This window comes from Alosa sapidissima, chromosome 19 (genome assembly GCF_018492685.1).
Source record: "Alosa sapidissima isolate fAloSap1 chromosome 19, fAloSap1.pri, whole genome shotgun sequence".
Classification (NCBI taxonomy): Eukaryota; Metazoa; Chordata; class Actinopteri; order Clupeiformes; family Clupeidae; genus Alosa; species Alosa sapidissima.
Genome location: NC_055975.1, coordinates 31,406,550 through 31,428,155, shown reverse-complemented (window position 1 = coordinate 31,428,155; position 21,606 = coordinate 31,406,550). Strand labels below are relative to the sequence as shown.

Sequence of the window (21,606 nt, the reverse complement as noted above, 5' to 3'; positions counted from 1 at the left end):
TCTTAAAGGTACACTATGCAGGTTTAGGTATTTTTGGCGACTGTAGAGCTCCCTCTAGCGTCGCAATGTATTTATATGTTGCTCTGCTGTTGTAAATAGCAAACTTCTCATGACTTATCCCCCCTGTACCCAATGGAAATGCTTTTGTTGTGGAGGTGAAGGATTAACAACAGGCAAAAACTATCTCCAGAGAGCTATATCTACTGACAAGGAAATGTTTCACGATTCTCTTGCTGTTCTTAAAGTTGCATTGCTGGTTTTCTCGGTAGCGACTCGCGAATTTCTATGCTGTATGCTTTGCCTGTTATGCTTTGCCTGTTACAAGCTCTTCTACCCGCGAGTCATCAGGATGCTGAAACCCCCACATAATGGCACTTAGTTAGCTGAACCGCCCTTGGAAACCCCCACATAATGGCACTTAGTTAGCTGAACCGCCCTTGGAAACCCCCACATAATGGCACTTAGTTAGCTGAACCGCCCTTGGAAACCCCCACATAATGGCACTTAGTTAGCTGAACCGCCCTTGGAAACCCCCACATAATGGCACTTAGTTAGCTGAACCGCCCTTGGAAACCCCCACATAATGGCACATAATGTGGGGACATAATGGCACTTAGTTAGCTGAACCGCCCTTGGAAACCCCCACATAATGGCACTTAGTTAGCTGAACCACCCTTGGAAACCCCCACATAATGGCACTTAGTTAGCTGAACCGCCCTTGGAAACCCCCACATAATGGCACATAATGTGGGGACACAATGGCACTTAGTTTACCCTCTTCCTCCTTCTCTATCCCTCCTCTATTTTATCTATAGAACATATTTTTTATCATCCTATGTTGTATAGAACATATTTTTTATCATCCTATGTTGTATAGAACATATTTTTTATCATCCTATGTTCTATAGAACGTATTTTTTTATCATCCTATGTTCTATAGAACGTATTTTTTATTGATATCGATGACATGTCTATCGCGATATATATCACTATCATTTTATCGCCCAGCCCTAGATCAATAGCAGTTTTTGCAGTGCTTCCTTGTGCTAGCATTAGCTGCCATTCCTGTGCTAGCATTAGCTGCCCTTCCAGTGCTAGCATTAGCTGCCATTAGCTGCCCTTCCTGTGCTAGCATTAGCTGCCCTTCCAGTGATAGCATTAGCTGCCCTTCCTGTGCTAGCATTAGCTGCCCTTCCTGTGCTAGCATTAGCTCTCCTCCAGGAAGTGCTCCTCAGAGGTGCTGTCATGAGTGGAACAAGTGTGTGATGTACCTGTTTGCAGGTAGAACAAGTGTGTTCGCCTGACGCTCTGACATCCAGTGCTCTCTCCCTGCAGAAAACACACACACACACACATGCATATATACACAACACATACACACACACACACATACATGCATATATACACAACACACACACACACACACACACACACACACACGCAGATGTAGTATGTCTGCTAAATAAATGCATGTAAAATGTAACATATGACATATAATACTGTAATGGCTGTTCTAAACATTCCAAGTGTTTTTTGTTCTAATGTTCCAAATGTTCAAAGTGTGTTTTTGTTCTAATGTTCTATATATTGAAAGTGTGTTTTTGTTCTAATGTTCTATATATTGAAAGTGTGTTTTCGTTCTAATGTTCTAAGTATTGAAAGTGCCTTTTCCAGTCATTCAGAACATACTGTATCAGACACATTCCACCAGGGCATAACACGTATTCACACACACACATAGAAAAACACACACACACATAGAAAAACACACACACACACACACACACACACACACACAAACATACATAGAAACACACACACACAAACACAAACACACACACACACACACAGAAAGACACACACACACACACACACAGAAAGACACACACACACACACACACACACACACCTCTGCTGCAGGTGGCGTCTGCTGGGTTTGATCTGAAGCTCCGCCTCACTACTGAGTCCCCCTGACCTCACTCCTGTGTTGTGTGTATGGGACTGAGGGGCACGCACACACACACCCTCACACACACACACACAGCCTTCTGGGCCCAGCTCTGTGTGGCGTGTAGTAGTCAAAGTGGCAGCATCCTTCATCTAGAGGAGAAATAGAAATATATACACACATCCACACACACATACACAAAGCTCACACACAGACACACACACACACACACATCCTAATAGGAAGTTTACACACACACACACACACACACCTTAGGAGGTAGTTTACACACACACACATTCTAGGAGGTAGTTTACATACACACACGCCCACCTTAAGAGGTAGTTTACACACACACACGCCCACCTTAAGAGGTAGTTTACACACACACACACACACACACACACACCTTAGGAGGTAGTTTACACACACACACACACCTTAGGAGGTAGTTTAAACACACACCCCTTAGGAGGTAGTTTAAACACACACCCCTTAGGAGGTAGTTCACACACACACACACACCTTAGGAGGTAGTTCACACACACCTTAGGAGGTAGTTTACACACACACACACACACACACACACACACACACACACACACACACACACCTTAGGACAGGGGTGGGCAAACTGCGGGCCGGGTCCGGCCGAGCATTTCATTTGGTCATCAGGCTGCTCGCTATTTTTTTCCTGCGATAGAGACGACGTTGGTTAGCTTTACTGCAAACTGCTTTTCACTCTTTTTAGAGAACGTGTACAATGTCAATGTCAAAACATCATGTTACATAGAAATGATAGGCCTACTCTTAGTTATGTCCTTTGCAGCAGATCTAACGTGAACGTTATGCTACTCTATTTAATTGGGAACGCGTCTGCGCGCTCACAAGAGGGAGAGAGCCGCAGGTTCCAGCTGGCTTGTCATTGTTGATAATTGACATCTCCTTATAAGAAACTTTTAAAAGGAAATCATGAAGGCAACAGTAGTTTCCACTACTGACCATTTATAAATTGTGAGAGGGCCCAGCCGTAGGTACAGCACTAGCCATAGCGGAGCAGGCAGAAGATCATTGAGAAATAAACGTGAATTATTCTTAAAGCGACAGTGCACAATTTATACATTTGTTAAACAACATCAAATTAGCAGTATTTTTAACCAATTCATATTTAAAAAAAAAATACCCAATGTGGTCAATACCCAATGTGGTCAATACCCAGTGTGGTCAAAAAGTTTGCCCACCCCTGCCTTAGGAGGTAGTTTACACACACACACACACACACACACACACACACACACACACACACACACCTTAGGAGGTAGTTTACACACACACCTTAGGAGGTAGTTTAAACACACACACACACACCTTATGAGGTAGTTTACACACACACACCTTAGGAGGTAGTCTACACACACACACACCTTAGGAGGTAGTTTACACACACACACACACACACACACACACACCTTAGGAGGTAGTTTACACACACACCTTAGGAGGTAGTTTAAACACACACACACACACACACACACCTTAGGAGGTAGTTTACACACACACACACACACACACACACCTTAGGAGGAAGTTTACACACACACCTTAGGAGGTAGTTTAAACACACACACACACACCTTAGGAGGTAGTTTACACACACACACACACACACACCTTAGGAGGTAGTTTAAACACACACACACACACCTTAGGAGGTAGTTTACACACACACACACACACACACACACACACACCTTAGGAGGTAGTTTGAGACCAGAGGATACTCCTGAGTCCTCAGCACACTGTTTCTGCAGAGGAGACAACATGTGGGAAATGTATCAGATATGTGGGAAATGTATCAGATATGTGGGAAATATATGGGAAATATTTCAGATATGTGGGAAATGTATCAGATATGTGGGAAATGTATCAGATATGGGGAAGATATGTGGGAAATATTTCAGATATGTGGGAAACTTGTGGGAAATGTGTCAGATATGTGGAAAATGTGTCAGATATGTGGGAAATATGTGGGAAATGTGTCAGATATGTGGTAAATGTGTCAGATATGTGGGAGATATGTGGGAAATATTTCAGATATGTGGGAAACGTGTCAGATATGTGGGAAATGTATCAGATATGTGGGAAATATTTCAGATATGTGGGAAACGTTTATTTTGGCTCTCAATGAGTACAACGTGTCTCAAGATAGATAGATAGATAGATAGATAGATACTTTATTGATCCCGAAGGGGAAATTCAATTCACTCTATGTGTCTGTGTGTTTGTCATTCCAAGCAGTCTGCCAAGTCCGCAAATTTGAAGCGACTTTAGGCTTATTTTTTGCGAAGTCGCTTTAAAATATTCAAAGTTGCAGGTTTTTGGGGTGTTGTTTTTTGTGCGGTAGCTTCTTGTGGGCTTGTGCGGGGTGTGTGAGGTAGCTTCTTGTGGGCTTGTGCGGGGTGTGTGCGGTAGCTTCTTTTGGGCTTGTGCGGGGTGTGTGCGGTAGCTTCTTGTGGGCTTGTGCGGGGTGTGTGCGGTAGCTTCTTGTGGGCTTGCTGCCTCTACCCATGGTTCCCTGCTGTAGAACTCAGAAGTCTCTTCTTGCCAAGTCAGAGTGGGGCTCTGAATTTAGCACTCGCCTTTTGAAAGTTGAGGAAACTACGTAGGCTAACATATTGCTGGCAAATTAACTCACTCTAGACAGTAGGCTTTGATAAAGAATGTGCACAGCTGACTGTCAGTTGCTCTTCTGAATTATGCCAATTAGAGGAGATTGCCACATAAGGCTCATCAGATGTGATATAACCTGTAAGGCTCATCAAATGAGATATAACCTGTAAGGCTCATCAAATGAGATTTCCACATAACCTGTAAGGCTCATCAAATGAGATTGCCACATAACCTGTAAGGCTCATCAAATGAGATATAACCTGCTCATCAAATGAGATATAACCTGTAAGGCTCATCAAATGAGATAATCAGTAAGAATAATATAAGTGCATCAATGAGTGCCAATTTTAAACAGTTGAGTGTCAGTTCTAAGGTTGGTAAGTGCTAGGATCAGCAAGACTAGTTGTAAGTGTGAGTTTGTAGTGTTATGAGTGTGTAGTGTTATGAGTGTGTGTATGAGTAGGGTTTTGTTCTCTACATTACATGACACGAGGTGGGAGGCAAATCGGAGATGTATCTGGCGTTTTGGATGATGTGGGTCTTAATATGTGAATTTCTTTCTCTGTGTAACCACTATACAGTCTGTGTAGTCTGTACTTAAATTATACAGTGTCAAAAAGCAATTATAGGGGGTATGTTCCCCCAGAGAAATTTTTTTTTGGCTTGTGAGCTCGAAAAATTAAACTTCTGTATAGTTTTTTTTTCGAAACGTTCGATTTTGACATCTTCATTTCAAAAGGCTATATCTTAAAAGTGATAAGAGATAGAGACTTTCTGTAAATTAGAGAAATATTAAGGATGACCCAAAGTTTATGTAGAGATTAAATGTTATATCTAATGTGCATATTATGACGTCATATGGTGGCGGCCATCTTGGATTATAGAATTTTCATGAAAAGTCGCATGTTTGAATGATAAAATGCACCACTTCTTTTCCCCCAAAATGTCCCTCACCTTCTGTATGCTATATTGCACAATACTGAATGCTCAGGTAAATAGTAAGTAGTAAACAAACTGTATAAATCATTACTAATAAATGGCAGAAACAAACCAAATGCATGTAGCGGTAGGCGCCTTTTGCTGTAGAGATTTTCCATTTACTACATACAGTAGGCACTCTGATTCCATGTATGGGGCACATATATATTATTCAGATGACACACAAACACAAGTAGACAAGACCTGTTTAGTTCAAAAGCTCATTTGCCACGGCAAGGCACAGATCAGGAGTGAGATGACGAGACAAGACAAGAGACAATGATAGTATTTGTTTTCTTTTTGTTGTTTTTGTTGATGTTTTTTTGTTGTTTTTTTCTTAGGTGACAAAGACACACACATCACAAGGACATGAACACACAAAAAAGAACACATGTCCTAAATGGTCAGGGAAATAGATAATCAACAGTGTAAATCATTACTAATAAATGGCTGACAATTTTTTTTTTTTTTATGTAGCAGGCCTTTTGCTGTAGAGATAATGACTATCCATATCCATATCTTATCCATACAGGGCCGGCATTCCCATCATCTTGTGATAGACTATGCATGGCCTAATGGCTCTCCTGCCCCGTGTCACCACCTCTGCTCCTGTTGCGAGCAGCATGGCCAGATCTGCCTCGCGCTCGCGCCGAGTGGAGAGAATTTGCGCAGTTCGGACTAGGCCTACTGTCATTCTCATTGCGACTCCCCACACTGCCTCTACGTTCCCCCCTAACTGTCCTATGAGCACTTCGACCTCGTCTAACATACCCAGTGGCATTAGACAAAGGCTCCACCACGTTACTGTCGCCGCGATTGCGGAGAGGCACATGTTCAGAAGACAGAAGCTAGCGCTTTGGACATTAGGCTACCTCCAGCCTCGTTCGCCACACCACTAACACCCTGCTAACTTCCCGATGAACACTCCGAACCCGTGAAACATTATTCCCACCAGTGACATTGGGCAAACGATTCAACGTTTGTGCTTGGTGTAAGCTAAACTATGGAGTAAACTCTCACTTTGTCCAGCTGCATCATTGCAAGGCAGGGACGCATCTGAAGCCTCACTAAACGAATCACCGTCATTTTCTGAAGGCAGATATTCCCCTTCAGAATCAGGGTCCGCGGATAGAAGACCCAACACTTCATTTCAGGTAAACTTTTTTGATGCCATTAGACGATAATCTAATGCAAATACTCGCTGACGTTGACAATATCGCTCTGACAAAGTGGCTCACACGCACACTAGCTCCGGTATTTCACGCACTGATTCAATGCGCTGTAGCTAGAAAGTTTTGTTTAAAGCATGCCGTTTTTTCGACTCGGGGATGACGTATGACATGTCTGCCATCTAGTGGAGTGGAGGTCGAACGAAATATGACTCCCTATTTGACTAAATCGGCCATTTTATTCAGTACCGCATCTTGTCGAGTAAACTCGACCGTGGCGCCTAGAGGGTTAACATAATGATTGATGGCAGAGTTGCAACGGTTTGGCTTGAATTCCCTGCTACTTGAAAACAAAGAAGATGGATGTTGCTGTTGGCCAACAGTGTGACACGAGTTAACTCATTCGTGCTGGATGCTGCACAACGCAACATTCTATCTCCCGCCTGTTGCTGCATAGCGCAACATTGAATCTCCTGCTGGTTGCTGCGTAGCGCAGCATGCTTTTTATTTCATGTTCCTAGGTGTACAGAGGCTTAGATATTAAGGTTTTGGTAGACGTTGACAACTCTTAGTATTTTTTCAGAAAACCCTCAAGAAATAAGGTTGTTTAGTCTAGAATGCCATAGGATTCTATAGGCGTTTTTAGCAGGCACATTAGGAGTACATGGGTTAAGCTTGTTTTAAGATGGCAAAAGTTTGAACTAGCCAACTAGCTCCGCTGGTGGGAAAACGCATGGGATTCAGCGCTGTCCTATTGCGTGCAGAGGGAATTTGAAAGACAACCGATTATCCCGCCGCTTGGATTGAGCACTGCAAACGGTGAGTGCCCAGACCCTACATTTTAATGTGGGTCTGGCTCGTCAGGCTAGTTTTCTAGTGAGTTTTGAGGGAATATGGACAAATTCAGTCATATAAAATAAGCCATCAGTAGATTTAGGTTATCTGGATTGAAACAAGATTCTAATGCAGGATTGTTGCAATCAGGCTTAAAATTTCACCATTTTAGGGGCCACTTTCTGTTTGAGAGGAGTTTGGTGCGGGTTTCACACCTTCTCACAGTTCTCAAACCAACATGTGATCTGATCTAATTAAGAAGCCATAATAGGATATTTTACCCGCATATCATCAAAATATCCGGAAAACCAAACCTCTGCCAGTCACATTTTTTTCCAAGCGGAAACGCTGGTGTGTGTGTGTGTGAGTGTGTGTGTGTGTAATGGTGTGTGAGTGAGTGAGTGTGTGTGTGTGTGTGTGTGTGTAATGGCGTGTTTGTGTGTGAGTAATGGTGTGTGAGTGAGTGTAATGGTGTGTGTGTGTGTGTTACCTGTACCATGTACTTCCTGTAGTCCTGCCTCAGCTCCTGTTGGAGTTGCTGTTTTTTTCTTTCATACTCCTCTCCTAGAGGTAAACTCAAGCGTACACACTCCTCTACACACACACACAGCATATAAACACACACACACACACAGCATATAAACACACACACACACACACACACAGCATATAAACACACACACACACACACACAGCATATAAACACACACACACACACACACAGCATATAAACACACACACACAGCATATAAACACACACACACACACACACACACACACACACAGCATATAAACACACAGACACACAGCATATAAACACACAGACACAGCATATAAACACACACACACACACACTGTTACGGCCCAGGCCGCTGTGTCCTAACTCCGCCCATTGGCACTGACGTGCCTGGGTGCTCGTTTCCCCTGTGTGCCCAGGTGTGCCCAGGTGTGATATTTAAGATCGGCTCAGTCTGCACTCCAGGCGGTTCTCCTCCTCCCGGCTTGGCATTCATTTTGTTGCGTTACCTTCTTCTCTGTACTGACTTACACTTCACTTTTGCTTAACTAACACTACACTGACTTGCACCTCATCCTTATCGTTATTCTGAAATATTAGTTATGTTTAACTTTCTTTAATAAATTAATTTATTATTATTTCAACACTGCGTTGGTCTCCCCCTGAATGTACATACTCCGAGCCAGTACACACACACACAGCATATAAACACACACGCACGCAGCATATAAACACACACAGAGCATAATAACAAACACACACACACACACACACACACACATACACACACAGACACAGCATATAAACACACACACACACACACAGAATATAAACACACACACATACAGAGGGAGAGAGAAAGAGAACATATAAACACACACACACACACACAGAACATACACACACACCGTACCTACCTTTGTTGTGTGTTGTCTTCTGTGATGGCAGGGTAATGTTTTCTTTCAGCTCATCAAATTTCACACCTCTCCTCTAAAAACACACACACAAAAATGTACCATATTCCATACCAAACACAGTTACTATACTACACACACATAAGTATAAGTTCTACCAGAACAGGAGTGTCCATCTCTACCAGTCCCTGTCCAGCGGTTATATAGTATAAGTATATATAAGTAAGTATGAGTATAGTATAAGTATATATACTCTTTTGATCCTGTGAGGGAAATTTGGTCTCTGTATTTATCCCAATCCGTGAATTAGTGAAACACACATTGAGGTGAAGGACACACTAATCCCGGCGCAGTGAGCTGCCTGCCACAACAGCGGCGCTCGGGGAGCAGTGAGGGGTTAGGTGCCTTGCTCAAGGGCACTTCACGTGCCTACTGGTCGGGGTTCGAACCGGCAACCCTCCGGTTACAGTGTGTGTGTGTGTGTGTGTGTGTGTTTGTATGTAATGTGTGTGTGTGTGTTTGTATGTAATGTGTGTGTGTGTTTGTATGTGTGTGTGTGTGTGTGTGTTTGTATGTGTGTGTTTGTATGTAATGTGTGTGTGTGTGTTTGTATGTAATGTGTGTGTGTGTGTGTGTGTGTGTGTGTGTGTGTGTGTGTGTATGTAATGTGTGTGTGTGTGTGTTTGTGTGTGTGTGTTTGTATGTTGGTAATTTGATGTCATGACCTGCGTGAAGCTGACCCCCCATGTTATTCAATTTTTTTTAAAAACACTGCTATTCGTTTGTGCCGGTTTGTGCCAGTTTGTGCCGTAAAAATTATTGTTTGTGCTGTTAAGGGTTTTAAGTAATTAAACTTTACATTTTCTGGCCAGTGACGTCACTCAGCCCCACATACTTGTCCAAATTTCCCCAAAATAGTCTCAATCGTTTGTGCTCATTTGTGCCGTTAAAAGTAACATTTGTGCTACTTTGTTTTTTAAGATATTCCACTTTATTTGTTACTCCCGTGACGTCACCAGCCCCCCATCAATGTCCAAAACTCCCCAGAATGGTCTCAATCGTTTGTGCTGATTTGTGCCATTAAAAATAACATTTGTGTAGCTATGTTTTTTAAGTTATCATGCTTTGTTACAGGTGTGTCGTCATTCAGCCCCTCATCAGAGTCCAAATCTCCCCAAAGTAGTTGCGATTTTGCTAATAATGTACATAAGTGTATATATTTACAGTGCATGAAAATGCCCTGTTCTGTTATCCGAAGTCTTCTTCTTCTTCTTCTTATTCTTCCAACCAAATTTCTGCGTCTAATTCAGCTTCAACCGTTTAACGTAGAAACTTCGTTCAAACTTTGTAACGTAGGTCTTGAAAAGGTGACTTGAGGAATGTATTTTTCACTTTTGTAAACTTTATACTGTTTGAGATATTAATAAAAAACAAGCTTATTTTTCCCCATAGACTTTGTATGGGGACTATGACATCATAATGGGCTAATTAACTTGATTTGCACCTGTATCAACTTCTAGCTGCTCACTATTAGGACCCATCAAAGGGCCAGTTAAACTGATTGCACCTGTATCAACTGCTTTCTGCTTAACTAGGCCAACTCTCTCTGTGTCTCTCCATTCTACAAGGATATAAGGCACATTCCATCCAACTTTCTATCCATTCATCCTCTTCAAACCATTCACTCATCCACCCATTAAACAATCTGCCTATCAACATCTATTCAACTTTCTGTCTATCAACATCCATTACACTATCTAAATTCAACTTTTAAACTATATACTCTGTCTCAGGCTTTAAGCATACAATCTGGCTCTACAGATCCTGTTCAACTATTTCCTCTCCCCACAACTGTTTCAAAATAAATGTCCTCACTACAATAATTCACTATTATATAATTTAATTATTTAAACTACTCAACTATTTAACTGTTCAGCCATTTCAACTGTCAGTTGTTATCAACTATGACTTCTGCCAACTGTTATCAAATAAAAGTTTGTTTTGCATTTTATGTTAATATGCAGTATGTTTATATTTTCATGCACTGGTAATTTCCTCGAAATTACATTTTCTAGTTTGTTAATAATGTATATGTAAGCATATATATTGTGTTAATAATCATATAAAGTGTATATATTTTGTTAATAATGTATATGTAAGTGTATATATTTTGTTAATAATGTATAGTATTTTATAATCTGCATAATTACTAGCTAAAAATATTTGGCGTGCTAAATGAGTGCACATTGTTGGTGTGTAATTGAGTCCCTGTCACTTTAAGAATTACGTGAGAGTAATTAGCCTTCAGTCTCGGTTTTAGGCTAGTGAAAAATAGTTGTGCATAGTGCATAACTATATGTGGATGCAATTCATTATGTTTTCTATGTCATTAAATAAAATAAATGTTCAAAAAACTAACAAGTCGAAGAAAATATTTCTGGGATCATAGAAGAGCTAAGTGTCTTGCAATGTTCATTAATGATTTTAGTGAGCATTACTCCAATGACAGACATGACGTGAGCTAGTGGGATAGTTAGTAAGGAGCTCTCTCCAGATGTAAAAGGTTGCCATGGTTGCGTAGCCTATCTCTAAATGATGTTAAACCCAATAGTAGGCCTAAATTACCTGAATCCCACAGCCTAGGTAGGTTAGCAACACAAACTTGAGAGATGCAAGTGAGCAAATCATCTTGATATTAGCCTATTAGTATGTGTTACCATAGCATCACTTAAACTAGCAGCCATGTCTCGCTGTTTATGTCACAACAGCTGCATGTGTGTGTGAGAAAAGATGCACAGCCACAGGCCAGGGAGGAGGCACTAGAAGCCGTGCGCACACGCATGTTACTAGCACACACACACACATATTTACCATATTCTCTTTTTATATCAGGATACAGTATAATACAGATATACAGTATAGTAATAATAATAATAATAATAATAATAATAATATACCTTCCAAAATAAATAAATAAATAAATAAATTGAGGTTTATCGAACTGTGTGTCACTATCACTATACTACAGTCACTATACTACACACACAACACACACTGATACAGCACACAAACACAGTCACTATACTACACACACACACACACACACACAGTCACTATACTACACAGTCACTATACTACACACACACACACACACACACACACACACACACACACACACATTTACCATTACATACCCAGTGCTTCCCATACAGTATGTTGAGTAATCTGTGGCGGGGCGCCACAAAATTAAAACCGGCCGCCACACATCAATGTTCTATGTTGTACTATTTAAATTAAATAAAAGGTCAAACCCCCCGCTCTCTTGCCCCCCCCCGCTCTCTTGCCCCCCCCCCCGCTCTCTCTCGCCCCGCCCCCCGCTCTCTTGCCCCCCCCCGCTCTCTTGCCCCACCCCCCCCGCTCTCTTGCCCCCCCGCCCCCCGCTCTCTCTTGCCCCCCCTCTCCCTCTTGCCCCCCCCCCGCTCTCTCTTGCCCCACCCCCCCGCTCTCTTGCCCCCCCCCCCCTCTCGTAACGAACCCGCTGCGGTGCGGCCCCTCTTCTGTATGAGCACAAGTTGTCCAAGTCAGCTACCGCCACAGATTGAATCCAACTCTGTGGGAAACACTGCATACCATATAAATGTACTAAACACACACACACACAAATGTAGCATATTGCATACCACACAAATTTACTACCACATACTACACACATATACACAGATATGCACGCACAAATGTACACACACACACCCTGATCTCCATATAGGGAGGTTCCTGCAGCAACAGACTGGCTTTGTCCTTGGCCACCCTCTCCTTTTGCTCCATCAGAAACTTCTCTAGTTCTTCCTCCATCTGCCACACAGAGAGAGAGAGATGGACAAAGAAAGAAAGAAAGAAAGAAAGAAAGAAAGAAAGAAAGAAAGAAAGAGAGAGAGAGAGAGAGAGAGAGAGAGAGAGAGAGAGAGAGAGAGAGAGAGAGAGAGAGAGAGAGGGGAATAACACGAGGGAGAGATTCAGGGGGCATGGTGATATGGCATAAATTAGAAATAGATAAATACATCTCACTAATAAAAAAGAGGACTCACACGTTTGGTTTAAAATCAACAAACAACTCACCCAAACAACTAAAGATATATTTGTTTGTGCTGTGTATATACCACCCTCTGAATCTCCATACTACTGGGGCAGCCGTGGCCTACTGGTTAGCACTTCGGACCTGTAACCGGAGGGTTGCCGGTTCGAACCCCGACCAGTAGGCACAGCTGAAGTGCCCTTGAGCAGGGCACCTAACCCCTCACTGCTCCCCGAGCGCCGCTGTTGATGCAGGCAGCTCACTGCGCCGGGATTAGTGTGTGCTTCTCCTCACTGTGTGTGCTGCTCCTCATTAGTGTGTGCTTCTCCTCACTGTGTGTACACTGTGTGCTGTGTCTGTTTCACTAATTCACGGATTGGGATAAATGCAGAGACCAAATTTCCCTCATGGGATCAAAAGAGTATATATACTATACAACAAAGAGATATTTGACACCATGAACCACCAAATCAACCACTTCCAGGCCCAGGGAAGTGTATTGATCTGTGGAGATCTGAATGCAAGGACAGGATCCCTTCCTGACTATACAGCCGATCATGGCAACACATATATATTTGGGCAGAGCTTCCCACAAAATGTTGTTCACTTCTCATGGAACATCTCTGACACACAAATAAACAAAAATTGGAAACTACTTTTAGAGCTCTGCCAAAGCCTGGGCCTGTATCTTGTCAATGGTAGGGTGAGAGGGGACTCTCGGAAGATACAGTTCACCTCTTGGTTGCTCAACAGTTGACTACATGATAACAGACTTAGACTCATCCACTTTCAGAGCATTCACAGTCAAGTTACTGCATACCTTAAAAGAAGAGAAAACTCTAACATACACAAACAGCCCAGCAAGCTGTTCCGCACGAGAGAGAGTTACAGATGGACTAAGAACAGCAAAGAAAACAGCTCTCCATCACCCTAAAGCTTCCCCAACTATTGAGACTTTCCCTCTTAGTAGTTACCCCCACAATATAGAAGTAGAAAATATTAACCATATATTTGACTACCTGGCAGAGCTATCAGCCCTACGTCCCCCTCAAAAAAGAAGAAATACCAAACAAAGTGATGAAAAATGGTTTGACTTGGACTGCAAAATGATGAGGAAAAAACTAAGACAATTATCAAACCAAAAGCATAGACAGCCAAACAATGACGATTTACGCATTCAATACTATGAGGAACTCAAACAATACAAAAAAACACTTAGAAAGAAAAAAGAACATCATATTCAAAACTACAAACAACTACAAACAATTGAAGAATGACTATATATGAATACCTTCTGGGACAACTGGAACTCGCTAAACAAAAAGCCCCATGAAGAACCAGCCATACAAAATGGCAATACATGGAAAGATTATTTTGAAAATCTGTATAACAAAACAGATATGACCCATGAACAAATCCAAATAGTTGAAAAACTGACCAAAATGGAAGACACAATGTCTAAATACCAAAACCAACTAGATTACCCTATCACTGAAAAGGAACTGCTAGACAGACTGCACACCCTAAAACCAAAAAAAGCGAGTGGACCAGATGGAATTCTAAATGAAATGCTAAAACATGTTGATCACAGACTCAAAATGGCGATATTAAAACTCTTCAGTTTTATTCTTAGTGTTGGTTATTTCCCTGACGTTTGGAATAAAGGACTCATAACGCCCATATTTAAGAGTGGAGACAAACTAGACCCAAATAATTACCGAGGCATCTGTGTAAGCAGTAATCTGGGGAAGGTTTTCTGCAGCATCATGAACAAAAGAATCATGAACTTCCTTATCCTAAGCAAAAGCCAAATTGGATTCCTACCAAATTAAATATCAGATCATATCTTCACAATACAAACCCTAATTGACAAACATATGAACCAAAACAAATCAAAAGTATTTGCCTGCTTTGTAGACTTTGAAAAAGCTTTCGATTCAATTTGGCATGAAGGTCTACTCTCGAAACTAATTGACAGTGGTATTGGAGGCAAAACATACAGCATAATAAAAACAATGTATTCAAACAATAAATGCACAAATAAGCAAACCAGCTACTTCACTCAAGGGCGGGGAGTGAGGCAAGGCTGTCCACTCTCACCAACTCTCTTCAACATCTATATCAATGAATTGGCAAAGCAACTAGAAAAATCAAAAGCACCTGGCCTCACCCTTCATGATTCCAAAATCAAATTTATTTTATTTGCAGATGATCTGGTTTTGCTATCTCCAACAGCAGAGGGCCTGCAGCAGAACCTAGATGTACTGCAAAAATTCTGCCAGACTTGAGCACTGGCTATTAATACCAAAAAAAATAAAGTATTAACATTCGAAAAGAGAACAAATTGTCAGGAAAACAAACACACAGGAAAAACACTTCACATTTGATAAACTAAAAATAGAACATGTCACAAATTATAGTTACCTTGGATTGAAAATCAGTTCTAACGGAAACTTCAGCTTGGCCGTGAGTGAGTTGAAAGAAAAAGCACGAAGGGCTTTCTATGCCATAAATAAATCTATTAATATTGAAATACCAATCTGTTTGGAACCGATTCCTAACCGATACCTGGAAACGATTCCCAAGCCTACACACACACACACACACAGTGTATTGATGAAGTGTAAATGTTTGTAATGTTTGTATGTTTGTTTGTTTACTTTTTTGTAATTATTATTATTCCTGTGAACACTTTGGCATCATATCATTTGTCGTGCCTATAAAGCATATTTGAATTGAATTGAGAGAGAGAGAGAGAGAGAGAGAGAGAGAGAGAGAGAGAGAGAGAGGGTATCAGCATAGACACCAAAACAATTGAGAGAGCATCTCTGACATGTATCGGTCAGACAGTATAATGTAGCCTTATTTGACAGAATTTCGCTTTCTCCTGCGCGATGACGCCATGGCCACGTCAGGGCTGTTGTTAGGGCAACCACAGTGCGCTAACACGCTAACAACTAGCTAACATGGGTACCACCAGCGAACCACCATCATTGTTCTGTTGGAAACAGAGCTGCCAGTGCGTTGATAATAACATTGTAAAGCTACTGTCAAACTGTCGTTCACCCACAAAGCAAGAGAACAACGGGCCGTGTTGATCTTAACATTAACGGGCATGGCTGTCTTGCCATTACGTTAACATTACCCGTTAACTTATCGCTAGCTAGTTGCGATAGGTGAGAAGGGTCGCAGCATTGCCAGTTGTCTGATAAAGTTTACTTTTAACGCTAACTTTACTTCAGATCGCCAGTTTTCCACTGTCGCTCCAGCTTTGGTATGAAAGTTGTTCAGGTGAACATGAGAATTAAACGTTATCGCTTGTTGCAACGTTAACCACAAATGACTGACACATGTCCATAGGGCTATTTGGGTAATTCAGCTGGTTAGCAGTCGTCATCTGATGACACCGGATGGAACGCTAATAAGGATTCTGATATAACATAATACCGAAAACTACATGCAACAACCCATAGTACAATCTCATTAATAGGTAAGTTAGAAAACTAACTTGTCTACTGCATGACATATCAGGCACCACAATGTTCATCATTAAAAAAAAATACCTCTATGCTTCCAAACTGGGTTAAGACGTTATTCCAATGTCACCCTCGGATTACACCGCTTTCACGACCGCTATCACGGTATCCCAAGAAATATTCTTTGGTCACCGCTTTTCGGAGATTTACGGCTCCCATTGACTCCGATTCAACACATCAAAATAATGTGCCAAAACTAACGCCGCTGACTTCTAGTCTTGTTGCATTTTCTTGAACCCAGAAATGTTGAGTACCCTAAAGCTTTATTGCAGAAATGTCATCTATAGGCCTAGTGGATGGATTTCAACTTGGTTGCTAAAAGTTGCACCTTGGGCAATTTGCATAATTAGCATAATAAGATCATTTGTGTAATAATTTCATTTATGTAAATAATAATTTGTGTAATACATTTGATCATTATTGTGTAATAAGATCAAGAGTATTTGTACTTCGTTACATTCCACCACTGTCAAAGACACCTTTTTCTTGTTAGCTGTAAAACAGAGGCCAAGTGAAGGCTATAAGCATAGGCCTACATGTTTTCATAATTAAGAAATATTAATGCAAGCTATAACTATAAACCTACTATTCTGAATAAAGTGTTTGTGTTTCACTTTCACCTGCTGCCATGTGCGTTTAGCAATGGTGTTGCATCTGAAATGTTCACAGGATTAGGCATACACTAAATCAGTCAATGGGGGCTAATTAAACATTCAATTATCCTATTACTGTAATCTATATGCCCACTTCTGAATTGTGTTGCATCTGTAGGCATTTCTCTGTACTCAAAATAGGCAATTTAATTATTTCAACTCATTTCAGACATTCCGAAAGCTATTAATCCTCTGTAACACATATTTGAAGAACATGTGGAAATAAAACTTTACTTTTAGGCATTTAGGCTACCCGATCTGCAATAAGTTGCCAACCTCCTTGCCTTGCTTTGTTCACTGCCGATGTATTTGATTTTTGTCGTAGAGTGGGTTTTAATTCCTCATAACTTGTCATAATAATTGTGCATTCCTAATCCGTAAAATAAGGTGATCGTGTCATCACTGAAAGTGGTGACTTGCGCTGCAACCCGCCCCTTTTATGTGAATGCGCACAAACTCCAATTAGGTTAACCCCGGCTCAACAAATCAACTTCGACATCAGCGTCGTAGTACCGATTAACACCACTTAAGATAATCAGGTTTTGTCAACACCGGTTTAACAAAGTAACCCTGGGTTACATCTGGGTAGGTTAAGCTCCCTTCGTAGTACAGGCCCCAGGTCAGGAGGCAGTGTTGACCTGTTACCATTCCAGCCTTCATAATGCCCAGGATTGTTGAGCAGAGCATGAGGATGAGAACAGACAGGATGGAGTTTGCAGAACAGACAGGATGGAGTTTGCTCTCTTACGCAGCTGTTGTCTGTCGTGGTGTCAAGGGGGATGCTGCTGAGTGCGCTGCTCCTTCGGCATCTTAAATATTTGTAATTTGTTTGTTTGTGTCTTGTGTGCGAAGCACTTCTGTTGCACTTTTGTTGTGCATAGAAAACGCTCTTCGTGTTTGTCTGTAAAGCACTTTGTGCTCAATGCTTGAAAAGTGTTATAAATAAATATTTGTATTTTTACTATTATTACTATAATTGTATTATTATTATTATTATTATTATTATAATAATGATAATATCATGGTACACGGCCACCAGATGGCGCCATTTCACTACTTGCTAACATCCAAATAAGGCCTGAAGTGCAGTGCCGTGCCATGCCGCCATCTGGTGGCCATTAAATATTTAATGTAGCCCATTATATTTATTAGAAAAGCAGCAGCCGTCGAATAATCTTGCACTTCCTTACCAATTATTCTTCTAAGCCATCTGGTTAATTGTGTTTTCTTTTTAAACTTCTTTCCTTTATAAATTGTGGTGTCATCATCATCATTAAGGTATGTTTTATGTTTTTTTAAATGTCATAACCCTGACATTTGGCATAAATCACAATAAATTTGAGCAATGGGCACAGTCTTAGGGGCAGACAGTTTTCATAAGATTCCTCCAAATTGTTTAAAGGTGCCATGTGTAATATCCGCCAAAAAATCCATACTCCACATTCCATAAAAGATGGAGGCAGTATACCTCCAGAAAGTGAGTTGGTCTACCCTAGAGTAACAACCGAGAAACATGTATTGCAGTTTGGCTGGCGGTTATGTTGCCCGCATACCGCCTCCCATGGCCGAAGCTGGTATTATGACACCTGTCGGGCTGTGGCTAGTAATTTAGCATGCTAATTCTGGTTGATATCTCTGCAGCACTATACCTTGCCATTTTTTTAATGACATCATCACCCTTATTTCTTCTCATTCTTTTGATGCGTGTAGCTCATTTTTTGGATATTTTTACCTCAATTCTTACACATGGCACCTTTAAGGGCAATTCCATGCAAAGGTCATCCTTACCATGGAAAAAGGACAAATAGAACTATTGTTAAAATGTTCCTTTAGGTCTATATTTTATTGTTTGTAACTGATCTAATTACACTATTTTGACATCATAAGTATGGTGTGCAACCATACAGAAGCAACAGTGTTCACATGGCAATATTACACATACTTAAAAAGGGGATAAATGGACCCAAGGTTCCAACAAATTGTTATCATTTGACAAATTCCAGATTGACAAGGGAATGGTAGAGCAATGTGTATGCTCAGCTTGCCTTAAGAGCACAGCTCCTTACATTTGTAAGGCTTTTGTTTTTAAGTCAGCAAGTTCCATGGCCATGTCACATCCATAACGTTTTATAGGAAAAGATTATGCTACACATACAGTGTTGATGCAACAATGTCCAAAGTGTCTGTGCAAAGCTGATTTATATCAATTTAAAATATGATTAACTAATTGTGCCCCTTTCTTACTTTTAAAACCTTTAATGGTGCGTTATGGATGTGACTTTATGGTTTTTACATAATGTGAATTTACAAGACTGGAGACTTTATTTTACCTCAAAGCTGATAAACGTCTGTTCTGGTGGCATAATAATGCCTCTGTCTGTTCTGAGATTACTAGGCTGATCAAAACCAAAGAAAGGCCTCAGCATTAGCACAACAAAACATAAAATTAAATAAAATACCTCCAGTGATTGACATAGCCTATTTTCGAGTGGTCCAATAATGAAAATCTGAGCGATTATCTTCCCGTAATTGTCATACTGTTGTTGTACAGTAACTGGATGATCGTGTTAGCTGGTGAGGATGGCTGACTTTGCAGTTGGAGTTAACGTAGCAACCTCCTTCTTTTGCAGATGTGTTCAGCCTGCCATTCACATCTGTTTACGTAACACAGTTTAATTTGAAATGTGACGCTCATTGACAAAGGTTTACAACATGATATGCCAGCATTTGAAGTGTCAGACCCTCTGTAGCAATAAACTACCAGCAATAAACTAGATGTACCTCATAGCGGTACAAAATATGATCGCTGCTCGGTCCAGCACATTCTCTCTGCAAAAATAAATCACGCTTGTCAATTTGTCTCCATCTCTTACTCCTGAAACTTATGTGCATGTAAATGATTGTGCGCATGTGTGAGTTTGCTTTTGTGTATAAGAGTGTGTGTGTATGTGTGTGTGTGTTAGGGTGCTAATGGTGTGTGGGTGTGTGCGTGCACATGTGCGTGTGCGTGTGCGTGCCTGTGTGTGTGTGTGTTTATGTGTGTGCGGGTGTTTGTTTGTGCATGTGCGTGTGTGTGTGTATGTGCTTGCCTGTCTGTGTGTGTGTGTGTGTGTGTCACAAATGAGTGGGTATGGGCTAGGTTGATGCGGGCTCTTGAGACTATACCATAAGCATTTTATCATCTTGGGTGCAATTGTTCAGGTTAGTTTGTCTAGCGCACTGGAGGAGTGGCCAACAAATGTCATGTTCCCTGTGTTTCAGTAACCCGGAATCATTGACCAAAATTGATCACAGTAAAAGAAAAAAACATATTTATTGTTTTAATTTTTTAAATTACTTGTCCTGATTCTTCTTAATGGGCACTGAGGAAGCAATAATTTCATTGCTAGTTTTTCATAATTACTATTTTAGTTGTTTCATATCAAAATTCACTACTTAAGTATGTGTTTTATAGATAGATAGATAGATAGATAGATACTTTATTGATCCCCAAGGGATTTTATGTAGTTTGTGGAGGACTGGTTCAGACACGTCACATCCATAACGTGAAACGGTCACATCCATTATGGCAGTTTTTCCAACATAATGCATTACGAAAATGACGCATAGTTTCAGACACACACTTTTTGTGTTTATTCAAGTCTCCTTCATGCTACATATATCATGGTTTCAGCAGTTTCCCGAAAAATTCACAGTTTGTAGAAAACCTGTAATCTCTCATAAAAGTGTGTCCATTTCATGTCACATCCATAACGCTGATAAAATGCCTTGTATTCTTAGGATGTAAATGATTATATGAAATTTTAAGATTTGTCAGTATTCAGAGGACAGAGGTTGCATTAAAAGTTATGCAAATTAATTCACTGATACTAATGTTGCCCCCACTCTAAGGCATTTTGTTTACCAATATGAGTCCAACTGCCACATCCATAGCGCTGGAACTGCCCTTAAGCCAATTTATTGTTGCTGGCATAAGTCAGCAGCGTTTGAGCACATGTTTGAAGTATGTTTTGATTTCTTGAATGGGAGTCAATGTGAACATTAAATCTCAGACTAGTAGTGACTAAAGAAGAATTTGCGTGATAGCGTGACAGGACTCAGGGCTGGTGGCTGAGTTTGCAGTATTTCTCTGTTTTTCCTGATTGTCTTTGAACATACAGTTTGAACATTACACATACAGTAGCCGATGTTGCTCAGCCCTACTGGCCTCCACTGGTTCTGTGTTGATACTTTGTTTATGCCAAATTCACCAAACACACACACACACACACACACACTCTCTCTCTCGTCCTAGAACACCCACTGGACTTGGGCA

General features: G+C 40.9%; 1 protein-coding gene across 2 annotated transcripts in view; it reads right to left on the bottom strand.

The window, feature by feature from the left end:
* LOC121692637 (centrosome and spindle pole-associated protein 1-like) overlaps positions 1-16,754 on the bottom strand; it is a 29,095-nt gene extending 12,341 nt beyond the window's left edge. Inside the window, exons 1-7 of one of the 2 annotated variants that reach the window (XM_042071392.1) lie at positions 16,666-16,754; positions 12,781-12,882; positions 9,034-9,106; positions 8,090-8,193; positions 3,700-3,753; positions 1,910-2,100; positions 1,272-1,329 (exon numbers count right to left, since the gene is read on the bottom strand). In XM_042071392.1, the coding sequence (XP_041927326.1) occupies positions 1,272-1,329; positions 1,910-2,100; positions 3,700-3,753; positions 8,090-8,193; positions 9,034-9,106; positions 12,781-12,882 (582 nt within the window). In that variant the 5' untranslated portion in view covers positions 16,666-16,754. Of the gene's footprint in view, positions 1-1,271; positions 1,332-1,909; positions 2,101-3,699; positions 3,754-8,089; positions 8,194-9,033; positions 9,107-12,780; positions 12,883-16,665 lie in introns of both variants that reach the window. The other variant, XM_042071393.1, reaches the window with a different exon arrangement.
* Between the last annotated feature and the right edge of the window lie 4,852 nt (positions 16,755-21,606).